This window comes from Arachis ipaensis, chromosome B3, assembly GCF_059453495.1.
Source record: "Arachis ipaensis isolate K30076 ecotype BB chromosome B3, ASM5945349v1, whole genome shotgun sequence".
In the NCBI taxonomy this organism is placed as follows: Eukaryota; Viridiplantae; Streptophyta; class Magnoliopsida; order Fabales; family Fabaceae; genus Arachis; species Arachis ipaensis.
Genome location: NC_142438.1, coordinates 131,533,342 through 131,546,404, shown reverse-complemented (window position 1 = coordinate 131,546,404; position 13,063 = coordinate 131,533,342). Strand labels below are relative to the sequence as shown.

General features: G+C 36.3%; 1 protein-coding gene and 1 pseudogene across 2 annotated transcripts; one reads left to right on the top strand and one right to left on the bottom strand.

The window, feature by feature from the left end:
- The first annotated feature begins 5,156 nt into the window (after positions 1 to 5,156).
- Positions 5,157 to 10,806, top strand: ALDH6B2 (aldehyde dehydrogenase 6B2). Its single transcript, XM_016334373.2, has 19 exons — positions 5,157 to 5,413; positions 5,527 to 5,624; positions 5,906 to 5,977; positions 6,071 to 6,232; positions 6,357 to 6,435; positions 6,531 to 6,685; positions 6,959 to 7,022; positions 7,226 to 7,305; positions 7,561 to 7,626; positions 7,880 to 7,930; positions 8,030 to 8,181; positions 8,601 to 8,691; positions 8,819 to 8,899; positions 9,506 to 9,583; positions 9,696 to 9,731; positions 10,025 to 10,068; positions 10,148 to 10,226; positions 10,408 to 10,498; positions 10,615 to 10,806. The coding sequence occupies exons 1-19, from the start codon at positions 5,389 to 5,391 to the stop codon at positions 10,728 to 10,730; spliced, it is 1,620 nt and encodes a 539-aa protein (XP_016189859.1). The 5' UTR covers positions 5,157 to 5,388; the 3' UTR covers positions 10,731 to 10,806.
- Positions 10,807 to 10,990: 184 nt separating this feature from the next.
- LOC107631056 (anthocyanidin 3-O-glucosyltransferase 7 pseudogene) lies at positions 10,991 to 12,683 on the bottom strand (annotated as a pseudogene). Its single transcript, XR_015907565.1, has one exon. The product of XR_015907565.1 is annotated as an anthocyanidin 3-O-glucosyltransferase 7 pseudogene (transcript).
- Positions 12,684 to 13,063: the final 380 nt, after the last annotated feature.

Genomic DNA, 13,063 nt, shown 5'->3' with positions numbered 1-13,063 from the left:
ACAACCTCTCGAGTGTATACTTCTCATTTCGGAATTGATAGAAAAAGATTAAGACCGGCGTCCCTCCAAGCATCCCCGGCGGACAATGACCGAGTTGATGTGGGGTCTAAGAATGGCGAGAAGCAAACCGTGGTGGAACAAAGAGATATTCAGATTGGGGCGAAGGCTGAGAATTAGAACCCCTTTTCTCTATTTTTCTTTGATATTATTGTTTATGGATAGTCTTAATATAATAGTTTAGAATATTAGAGGTGCTTCTAACAAATTGGCACGGGTTCATTGCAAGGAGCTGGTGAGAAAATACCGTCCTACTTTTTTCATTATTGTGGAAACACATTCACCTTTTCAGAATCTTAAAGTGTTTTGGAAGAAGCTGAATTTTTATTCTATTGTTATAGTGGAGGCTACAGGTCACAAAGGAGGTATTTGGTTTCTCTCTTCTATTCTAAATATTCCTTGTAAGTTTATTAGTAGTTTTGATCAATGTCTTACTTTTGAATTTTGCAGAGGCAATATAAATTGGAGATGCAGTGCGGTGTATGCTAATCCCCATTTTAATAGTATAGTCCTATTGTGGGATCATCTTTTATCTTTGGATTCTTTTTTTGATGGTCTGAGGCTTGTGCTTGGAGATTTTAATGAAATTTTAAGAGAAGATGAGGTCAGAGGTGGCTCCTTTTCTGTTCAAAGGGCTGAGATCTTTGCCTCTGTCCTAGAAGATTGTGGCTTACTTGATTTTCGTATGATTGGTAGGAGCTTCACTTGGTATAGAAGAATCCAAAATTATAGAGACATAGCAAAGAAGTTGGACAGGACTCTTATTAATAGTTCTTAGCTTTCATTGTTTCCAGAAGCTTATGCAGAAATTCTCAGTAGACTTCATTCAGACCACTGTCCAATCTTAGTGAGATGTGAAGGTTCTCCTCAACTCAAAGGTGCTCGTCCTTTTAGATTCCAAGCTACTTGGGCTACTCACCCAGCATATAGACAGGATGTGCAGCAAAATTAGAGGCATGGATCTTGGTGGGTAGCTGAAAATCTTCACAAGGTGCAAGAAGGTTCTTTGGATTTTAATTCCAAGATTTTTGGTAATATTTTTGTGAAAAAAAGAAATCTAGAGAAGCAAATTGAATCCATCCAAAAGAGGCTTGAGTCGGTTGATTCTCTTTCTCTTAGAAACAAAGAAAGGAGCTTACAGATGAGTATAATTGCATTCTTTTTCAAGAAGAAATATTTTGGTTTCAAAAGTCCCGAGAATAGTGGGTGCGTTTTGGAGACAGGAATACAAAAGAAGCTGTTTTTGGTATGAATTCCTTCAAGGCTCCAGGCCCGAATGGTTTTCAAGCTTTTTCCTTTAAAGAGTATTGGCCTATTGGGAGATTCTTGGTTTGGATATTTGGAGGCTTGTTCAAAATGTCTTCACAGGTGGTTACATTGACCCTTTATTTATAGAAATCCTCATAGTGCTTATTCCCAAAGTGGAGGTACCTAATTACATGAAAGATTTCATGGCGATTAGCCTGTGTAATGTGGTGTATAAGATGATCACCAAGGTTTTGGTAAACCGGCAACGACCTTTTTTGACAGATATCATTGGACCTCTTCAAGGCGGTTTCATCCAAGGCAGGGGTGCACCAGAGAACATCATCATTGCTCAGGAGATTCTCCATTTCATGAAGAAAACAAAATCGCGCAAAGGAACATTGGCCTTTAAAATCGATTTAGAGAAGGTTTATGATAGGGTTGATTGGAGGTTCCTTGAACATTCCCTTAGGGGTTTCCCACTACTACTATCAAACTAATCATGTCTTGTGTCCAAGCTTCTTCTCTCTCAATTCTTTGGAATGGCAGCAGGTTAGATAAGTTAGTCCTAAGATGGGTCTCCGGCAAGGAGATCCTATGTCCCCTTATTTGTTTGTTATCTGTATGGAACGTTTAGCTTGCTATATTGCTAATCAGGTTGATATGGGTATATGGGATCCTGTGGCTGTTTCTAAAAGGGGACCTAGGGTCTCCCATCTTATATTTGCTGATGATTTGCTACTTTTCTGCAAAGGCAGGAAATCCCAAGTCCAAGTTGTCATGAATTCTCCCAACTTATTTTGCAAAGCTTCCGGGATGAGAATTAATTTGGATAAATCTAAAGCTCTTTGTTCCAAGAATGTTTCTAATCAAAGGAAAGAGATGTTTACCGGAGTTTCTGCCATCAGAGTCACCCAGGATCTTGGGAAGTATCTCGGCATCAATCGTAATCACTCCAGGGTGTCCAGAGCTTCCTTTAATAGTGTCGTGGATAAAATAAAGTGTCGGCTTGCTAATTGGAAATGGCGCCTCTTGAATAGGGCTGGGCGGCTCTGTTTAATTAATTCAGTAGTGGCCTCTTTACCAGTTTACCAAATGCAGGTTTCGTTCTTTTCTATCAATGTCACTAATAAGATATCTTTGTTAATGCGCCGATTTCTTTGGAAGGGCCAGGTTGAAGGAAGGTATATGAGTCTTGTTAATTGGAGGACAGTAGTCACCCCGAAGAAGTTTGGTGGACTTGGGATTAGAGACCCTACTTGCGCCAATATAGCACTATTAGGCAAACTTGTCTGGCAGTTTTTTCAGTGTCCAGAAAAACTTTGGGTTCAAATGCTTTCTACGAAATATAAGAGTAGAGGCTTGTCCTCCTATAAGAATGCTTCCTATGCTTGGACAAGTATGGTGAAGGCTTATCAAGATCTAAAAGAGGGTTTTTCTTGGTGTATTGGTTCTCTAGATGGTTCCTTTTGGTTTGATTCTTAGAGAAGAGAATGTGCTGTTACAAATGAGTTGTCATATGTCCACATCGCAGATACTGACCTTGCTATTGGTGACCTTTGGAGAGATGGTTGTTGGAATTTCAATGGAATTTACACTACTATACCTGATGTTTTGTCTCTAAATATAAATTCTTACATTCCTGATGTGGAATCTGGAGACATAACAGGTTGGAGATGGGATGCATCAAATTCAAAAATTTACTCTTTTAGTAGTGGTTACTCATGGCTTTGCAAGCACAAATATGGATGGGAGGAGACTGAAGAGTAGCTCTGGCTTTGGAGAACCCGGTACCTGAGAAATTCAAATTTCTTGTTTGGCTTTGCCTCTATAATGCTCTTCCAACTGCTGTTTTTAGACATCATCGTGGATTTTCTTCTTCTGATTTATGCCCACGTTGCTCTCTAGCTTTAGAAACTATTCTTCATTGTTTATGTGATTGTCCAAAAGCTAGTGCAATTTGGCAAACTTTACAACTTAATGATGTTCACGGTTCATCCTTTAAACAATGGATATCTGAATGGAAAAATGTCAATGTTACTCTTTTTTTTTCTCTGGTCTCTGGTGGATTTGGAAAGACAAGAATAATGATGTTTTCAATCCTATGAATTCTTGGCCTTTCAATAAAGTGTTATCATTAATCTCAGCATCTGATAAGGAATTAAAGTCTTTGTTTTCTAAGCTTAACGGTGTTCATTTATCTTGTCCGAGCTCATCTTGGTCTCCTCCTCCTGGGGGGATGTTTAAGATTAACAGTGATGCTAGTATCTATGGCAATTGTGCTGGCTTTGGCTGTATTATCCGAAACTCCGATGGTGCCTGGCAAGGTGATCGTATTGGGGTTCTGCCGCTAGGAACGGTTCTTCGTTGTGAGATTTTTGCTATTTGGAGGGGATTACTTTTGGCTTGGGAGGCAGGGTACAGACAGGTTTCTTGTGAGACAGACAGTTTGAAAGTTTTTCTCCTAGTCCAAAACCGTTTTACTAACATTCAAAGTATTAATCATGATTTGGTTTTTAAAATCCATGATATTTTGACTTGGAATTGGAGAGCTGATGCCAAGGTAAAGTGAGACAGACAGTTTGAAAGTTTTTCTCCTAGTCCAAGACCGTTTTACTAACATTCAAAGTATTAATCATGATTTGGTTTTTAAAATCCATGATATTTTGACTTGGAATTGGAGAGCTGATGCCAAGGTAATTCAGAGATCAGCCAACCATGTTGCAGATGCTATGGCAAAGTTTGCAGCAGTGAATAATATTCCCTAAGCTGAGTTGTTGGAGCCTTGGGATGAGTTTCGCATCTTACCTACAAAGGACATAGCTGCTGGTTTTTAGGGAGTTTTCCTCTCCTTTTTGTTTCTTTTGTTTTCTTTGTTTTCTTTTCTTTCTTGTCTAGTCACAAAAAAAATATAATAACATATGATTTTATAATTAATTATATTAAGTGTACATCAAAACTAGTTATCAATTTAAAATACATATTAAAATAAAAATATACATAATAATTGATTTGATAACTAATTTTGGATGTGTATATAACATTTTTATTATATAAAATAATACAAACTTTTAATATTAATGTTAGATCTTGCTAATATGTATGTTAACAATATAATTTAAAAACACTAAAAATTATTAAAAATACTTTCTTTTTTACATTGTTAATATAATAAACATATAAAAAATAAAAAATTTCTATTATTATGATGTTAAAATATACTTTTAATACGCACAAACTTAAATTCATTAACCTTATATAATAGTATATAAAGACATTTGATACTTATTTATGGATTTCAATATTTCAGTAATCATTACTTATTTTCGCTTTTCGCTTTTCTCTTTCCATTTTTTTCTCAATCCAATAATAATTGAGTAGTTATAATAGTTGGAATTTCAATTTAATTTTTAAAAATTGTTTATATTACAATTTTAAATAAATTGATTAATTTTACAAAACTTATATTTAGACTCGATAATTTTATTTAGGAAAAAGTATAGGTAGATAATGAAAATATTAAATAATGTGAATAATAAATATACCGAATGTTTAATTTAATAGATATATAAATGATTATATTCATTATTTTTAATTGAATAGTTATTTTTTTATTTGATTTACTCATATACAATTAACAATGGCTAAATATTCAATTCACTAGGTATACAGACTTATTCTAATATTAAAATTTAAGAGATAATTTAAAAGTGGAATATTTTTTTATTTTATTAAATAAGTCATTGTTTATCTAACAAAACCCATCTATTTAAACTTTGTTGCGATCTCTTGTTTTGCATATTTAATTTACTTTTTAAATTTTTAGAAAATCTTTGAATAAAATTATATTTAATACTCCTACTTGTTATGTGATTGAATCTGATTTGGATGCTTATCAGTTTATTTTGTCGTTTCTGGTTTCTATAAGTTGAAACAGCTTCGCGATTAGCATCACTTGGGACTCGAGAGGGTCGAGTGTGACCAGTTTTAGCTTCGTTTATCGCTTCTCACTCCCAACTCTCAAATTCTCATATCCTTGATTTCTTCTTCAAACACCAAAGCACGATTCACAGCAAGAAAATCCCGATGTTGCGGCTTTCTATTCAACGAGGTAAGTGAAACCATTTCCTGCTCTTTTGTCTGGTTGCCCGATATAAATTGTTGATCAATCATTAAACTCTGGATTCTGATCAGGAAAATGTTTGATTTTTCATATTTGTGCAGTGAAGAAGTTGAACATTTTGAGGCCTCAGATCTTTGCTTTGGGAAGTTCATATATGTCAACGGTTGCTCAGCCATCTGCCAGTAAGCGCAATCCCCAGGTAACCTCAACTTTCCATTCCCCATCAATAAAGTTGTATGCTTTTGTTCATTTTCAATCACATATAATTAGTGACCTATAATATTTAATATTACCCTACTGTATTATTTGATTTAGGTCCCATGTTAAGTTCATGTTGTATTATGGCATAAGGAATTTCTGAGTGAAATTTAACAGTTTGTTAGAAGTGGATTTCACATAATAAACATTAAGCTCCTGTACTGTCGGTATATTTTGTTTTACATCTCATTCCCCTTTCCTCTATTAATTGCGTTTTATCAGAGGGTTCCAAATCTTATTGGAGGCAGTTTTGTTGACTCCAAATCATCATCTTTCATTGATGTCATAAACCCAGTAAGTGTGGTTTCGAAGATAAATTTACAGTTGAATATTTGTTTATGGTTTTGAGCAATGCAGACTTATAATGTTTCTATAATCTGATCACAGGCAACCCAAGAAGTTGTTTCAAAACTTCCTTTGACTACAAATGAAGAGTTTAAAGCTGCTGTATCTGCAGCAAAGAAAGCATTTCCATCATGGCGTAACACTCCTATTACAACACGCCAGCGTGTGATGCTGAAACTTCAGGAGCTTATTCGTAGAGATATGGTAGGCATTTTAGAGTGTGATTGGGTTCTCACATTTGTTTTCAAACATATAGACACCAATGGCAGCACAACAGCTACCATGAACGATTTATTAAGTATAAATGCTTACTTTTTAACTGCTTTAGGATAAACTTGCACTGAGTGTGACCACTGAACAAGGAAAGACATTAAAGGATGCACAAGGAGATGTATTTCGTGGTTTAGGTTGGTTTTTCTATATTTTATAGTGAGATAATGGTTGATCTGAGTGATAGTTTTGGTGATGGAGTTCTCTGAATATTTTAATTTATGTTTTCTAGAGGTTGTGGAACATGCTTGTGGGATGGCAACTCTACAAATGGGGGAATATGTTTCAAATGTCGCACATGGAATTGATACTTACAGCATTAGAGAACCACTTGGTGTCTGTGCTGGTATTTGTCCTTTCAACTTCCCTGCAATGATTCCCTTGTGGGTAAGTGTCTTCTACTTTTGATGTTGATTGTGCTTTTGTCTTAATTCATCATTTCATCTTTGACCTTGTAGTTATTCAGTACTCCTTTATAGTTTATTTGGTTGACGGTCGAATTCATAAAAATGTTTAATCTATAGGAATATCTAGAAACTTTTAGCCGTGACAATCTTGTATTTGTATATCCATATTATTGTATAGAAACATAGCATATGTATTATGTAGTACTATATTGTGCATGATAACAGATTCCAAATCTCTACGATCTATCTGCAGATGTTCCCAATTGCTGTTACATGTGGTAATACCTATGTTCTAAAGCCATCAGAGAAAGATCCAGGTGATTCTTGCTACTTCTTTCTACTCCCATTGGAGACAGTTTTTGGTACAATATAGAAGTGCACATTCATCTGTCTGCTTTCATAATTCATCACCTTTGGTTATAAGGTGGTGATGATTAAATTTCATTGTAGTTGGATGCTACCATGCTGTGGAATATAGTGAGATTAGTATTGGTTGTTATTTGAAATTTTGTTTTTCCAGGTGCTTCTATAATGCTAGCTGAATTGGCATTGGAGGCTGGTTTGCCGGAAGGTGTCCTAAATATAGTCCATGGAACGCATGTATGCATCAGTTTTTTTTTTTTTTATTATTACTAAACGATCTTACTTTATCTCTGTCTTGTGATATTTACCTGGTAAAGTTACTTAGGGTCTCATTTCGGTATTTGACAATCTTACCATATATTCAACAAATCCGATATGAAACTGTGCAGAATCATGAATGTTTATGCTATTATGATATATTCAAGTGCAAACCACCTGTTATTTTTTTATCTTTCTTACTGATTGATGTTCTTAATCATGCATTTGCTGCAGGATATTGTGAATGCTATTTGTGATGATGATGACATCAAAGCCATATCCTTTGTTGGTTCAAATGTTGTAAGTCATCTAGTAATGTATATTTTTCCAGCTCATACTTTTTGTCTACCTACTTTTTTGGACCCTAAAGAAAATATTGAGCCAAAGTCAACTATGTTGCATGTTTGATAAAATTGAACCATTTTGATGGTTTGACTGTTCTTAGATAGAAAGAGTGATAGAAGAGGTCAATTGATTTAGACACTGAAATTTTGCAAATGACAGCTCCTTTATATTATTTGTGCTTGTTTGATGATATTATTTTGTGTGGAAGGCTGGAATGCACATATATTCAAGAGCAGCAGCTAAAGGGAAACGTGTTCAAGTAGGTGCATTTCACTTTTACTCCCCTTTGTAAAATTATTGGTTTATGCCCCCCATGCAATGATAGGAAGTTGGACACCTAACAAACTTTTATCTTCAGTCTAATATGGGGGCCAAGAATCATGCCATTGTCTTGCCAGATGCAAATGTTGATGCTACTTTAAATGCTTTAGTTGCTGCTGGTTTTGGTGCTGCTGGACAAAGGTGCATGGCTCTCAGTACAGTTATTTTTGTTGGAGGCTCAAAACCTTGGTAACATACACTATTCTCTTTCGATTAATTTTTTTTTTTTTTTTTACAATTTCTGTGATAGCATCTAACACTGACACAATATTTGAAGCTCCTTCTCTGGTTAGGATTTTTTTTCAAAATGTGCTGTATATATCTGTCGTGTGCCGAACTGAATAATCACTCTTATTTTACTACAGCATAAGCCAGCTTCTCTATAGAGAAGGTTTTTTTTTTTTTTCTGTGATCAAAATTCTGAATATTTTTACTTTAACTCAAATCTTAGTGTGATCAGTTCATTGTTCGCTAGAGAAAAGACTTACTGATGATGCAGATGTATGAGGAGATCAGTATTTTTTTTTTTTTTGGTTTTCAGAAATCAACTTTAATGATGTACTTGAAATATATATTCAAATGATTACATCCTTCACATATTTTTCCAGGGAAACTAAACTTGTTGAGCGTGCCAAAGCCCTTAAAGTAAATGCTGGAACTGAGCATGATACTGACCTTGGTCCAGTCATCAGCAAACAGGTTTTCTTTATGATTCTGCGTTTACTCTTCTCTGGGATGTGGGTTTGAACTTTGAAGTAAAAATCACAGTGGCTGATCTTCATAGTATCGTTTCCGCACCAACATCTTTGTATACTTGGTTTCACAGGCAAAGGAGCGGATACACAGATTAGTTCAATCTGGGGTTGACAGTGGTGCCAGACTACTGCTTGATGGAAGAAATATAGTGGTAGCTTTTCTGCCTTTATATTGTTATTTTTTTCAAGTACTCCACATCCTTATTGGAAATAGAGAATAGGTAGAAAAGCATAAAGGGGGCGAAACAAATATAATTTGATTTGGTAGGTAGCTAAATTCATGTGTCAGTTAACCATTTAAATACCGGGAAGAGAAATAGAGCCTTTTATGCATGTATCTCTTTTGCCACAACCTTTCCAAAAATTTCCAAGGTTGTCGTGCTTGGAAGAAAATAATAAATATGATGCCAAAGTGACTTAGCACACCAACAGAACTCTTGGCTTAACTTTGATATCCAGATTTCTGTTGCTTATTGATTTTTGTAGCTTGTTTTCCCCTGATTTGACTATATTCTCATTAGCAATAAAGCACCGTCAAATGGATAGTATAATGGAAAATGTAAAGAAATATATTTTGGTTCATTATTATAATTTATATTCCATTGGCTGTTTGTATAAAGATAGAGCAGTGCTTGCCTAGGCCTCTGTTTCACCTATACGTGTTAGGTTCTTTTTTAACTCATTATTTTTTCTCCCTTTTTTTTTGGAAAAAAAAAAAAATCCTAATGCTTATCCATTCATATATGCATGATAAGTAGGTACCTGGATATGAGTCTGGAAATTTTGTTGGCCCAACCCTCCTATCGGATGTTAATGCCAACATGGAGTGCTACCAGGTATTTTCTTATCAATCTCTAAAGCTTCTACTGAAATGAATTTCATAGAGACCTGAAGTTTTAATTTATATCCAAGTATTCAACTTGACTGTATGTACCATGGTCTGTGCAGGAGGAAATTTTTGGCCCAGTTCTTCTTGCGATGGAGGTAGGTCTATTTGTCACTCTCACCCTTCTTATAATGGGAAAATAACAAAAATTCAATTCTTGTAAAAGTTTCCCTGATTCAAAGCAATTGACCTCCCAACTGATTATTGATGTTCAAATTGTGGATAAATGTTTCTAAACCAAAATATTTTCAATTAAAATAATTTTTTATTTTTTCTTTAGTTTTATCTTTTCCTTTTCGTTTAACAGATTCATTTATCTTGAATATTTTATTCTTGTTTCCATATAAGGATGTACTGATTCGGTGTATTTCTGCTGTCTTTTTATCATCAGGCTGAGCGCTTGGATGACGCCATAAACATTGTCAACCAAAACAAGTATTTGGTTTTACAACACCTTGTTTGCCTTTGGTTAAACTGCTTTGTTCCTCGTTCTGAAATCTGAACTTGACAACAGGTATGGTAATGGTGCTTCAATATTTACTACCTCGGGTGTTGCTGCAAGGAAATTTCAGACTGAGATTGAGGCTGGACAGGTAATGTTACATAAGTGGTTCTTAGAAGTTCGAATTACAGTGTAAATGAATTTCAATTATTAGTATACACATTGGAGTCTGCTATTGCCTACTTCACCAATTGATGACTTTCCCTTCTACCACATTAAGAAATGCATATAGCAATGTTATGGATCACGATCCGTTACTGTATTTGCACCAGGTTGGCATCAATGTCCCTATTCCAGTTCCTTTGCCCTTTTTCTCATTTACTGGCAACAAGGCATCATTTGCAGGGGATCTCAATTTCTATGGTAGAGTGATTTATCTCAAAGCTGGCCCTTCCGTGCTTATTTATTTAGGAGGATTACATTTTGTCATTTTACTCGTGATATAGGCTTGAATTTGAATTTGATATTGTTTGTTGCAGGCAAGGCAGGAGTTAACTTCTATACACAGATCAAAACAATAACTCAGCAATGGAAGGATTCTGCAGCTGGTGGTGGCAAGGTTAACTTGGCAATGCCTACCTCTCAAAAATCTTGAGAACCTGAGCATGAAGAAGTACATATTGTTTCTGAAACACTTGAATAAAATCAATGTTAAGGTCTCATGCTCTTCATTTTCCTTGTTTTTTCTACTTCTCATCTCACATATCTCTCGTTTCTGCGTGTGGACTACATGATTTTATGGTCCATGATAACAAATCCGTTTCTTTTTACTGATCGGAATCAAATCTAGCAAGTTTGATCCAAAAGTAATTGAGCTTGAAGGAAGAGGGGGAAAAATAAAAAGCGCTTCCAAGATGATGATAAAATCACAGTAACATGCATGTCATTAACCTTAATCATGTCTAAATGACGAATCAAATGCTAAGATGTAAACACAAGGAAGCGGTTAAGGTGATAAGTAGCATTTATCAATGGGATGTGGAAAAGAAGTGAAGTAAAGAACTACATTTATAAAACCAACTTGATGAAACACTGCATTCTTGATTTCTTGTTCCCAAACCACCCACTTTAATAGTTTATTGGTGACATCTCATTATCTATAGTGATTGCAGGGCTAGAGCTAATAATAACTTGCGCCATCTTTAGTTAAGTAGAAATTATTTCCACCAAAGTGTTGAAATCCTGAGCTGCTTTCCCATCTGGCTTAGCTGCAACTTCCACAATCTTCTTCACCTTAATTGCATTCTCCCTAATCTTGTTGCCTTCTTTATCCACCAGAATCAGATTCATGCTTTTAACCAACCTATTCTTGGTGATCACCCTACCTTCGACCAGGACCCCAATCTCCCAAGCATCCTGCACCATTCTACCAGTTATTCCTTGATCTCCAAAGAATGGTCTGCATATCATAGGAACACCATTGCAAATGCTCTGAATCACAGAGTTACAACCACAGTGAGTCACAAACACTCCCACGGAACTGTGTGCCAAGACTTCAGTTTGAGGAACCCAAGGCACTATTTTCCCCCGCATGCTTGTCCTCTCAATAAACCCATTTGGCAAGACACTCTTGACATTGTCCTTCAGCGACCATAGAAATGGAAAGCCACTTTCCTCCAATGCCTCCGCCACCGCCATCAACTCATGAGGTGGTGGTGCCACCACTGTCCCAAAGGAAACATACACCACTGATCTAGCACCTTGTTTATCCAACCATGACAAGCACCCAGTTGCGTCTTCTTCAGCTGATGATGGTGATGATGCCAACAAAGGTGCAAGGTAGAGCAAAGACTGCAGCTTGGATCTCATGTCTTGAACAAACAATGGTGGGTCTAATTCCTCAAAGAAGTTCATGATCACTGCCTTAGCTTGAGGCAGCATGCTACCAAGTGAAGCTAATGTTTTCGAAAACAGCGTCTCATTCTCACCACCATCGATAACATCCTGTGGCAAATCTTCAACGCGGACCATCGACAAACCAGGTAGAAAATTCCCCAAGGAGATTGTTTCTCCGACAGTGGCATTGGCACAGTGGTCCCTTATGGCGTGAGTGTAAAAATGAGATGAGAGTGTGCATGACATGGCAAGCCAAACGGGAATCCAAGGAACATGAAGGTTCTGTGCAACAATGAGAGAATCAGGGACAAAAGCATTAGAAATGATGCAAGTGACTCTCTGCTTTGTGTCAGCAACTGCCAAGTCTATGCCCTGTTGCAAGTTGTGTGGGCCAGTTTTGAGAAAAAGATCAATCTTTTCAACTGGGTGGGAGCCCAGAATGTGACCCTCTGGGATTCCATCACTGATGCTATAGGCCTTTATGTTATCCGGGATATTGTTGTTGGGGTTTGAGAAAAGAATTTCATTGGATTTATGAGTGCCAATGAATGAGAATGAACAGTTTGGGGCTGCATGAGCTAGCTTGATAACAAGGTTTAAGAGAGGCTCAAGGTGGCTGCCAAAGGGGAAAGCAAAGACCGCTACATGTTTGTTTTCATCACCTCTTGAGTTTGTCATCATAAATGTGTATGTGGGTTTAATCAATCCTTAAGATGTTGCTGTTAATAGGGGGCATTTTATTTATATATACATTTCATTTGATGGGGGAATAGTTCAGTTGTAGAGGTTGGTGGTTGAGCACTCTCCACTCTCCAGTCTCCGCAGCATTCGACCGTTAACTTGAGCTCCTTTGGAGGTTACATACTTACCATCGATGCCATTGGTTACTTGGCTAATATTGATTGATTTCTTATATATATATTTGCCATATCTCGCAGTTTGAAAGGCTAAAAACTAATTCGCTGCAGATTTAAACTCTATTTAAGGGTCTGTCGCGACTAATGAGTTGTTGTATACATAAGACGAGATTTGAACTCCCGCACTTGTTTGAGTAGATAAGTGAGCTCATCATGGATAATTTAGCGTAATAGG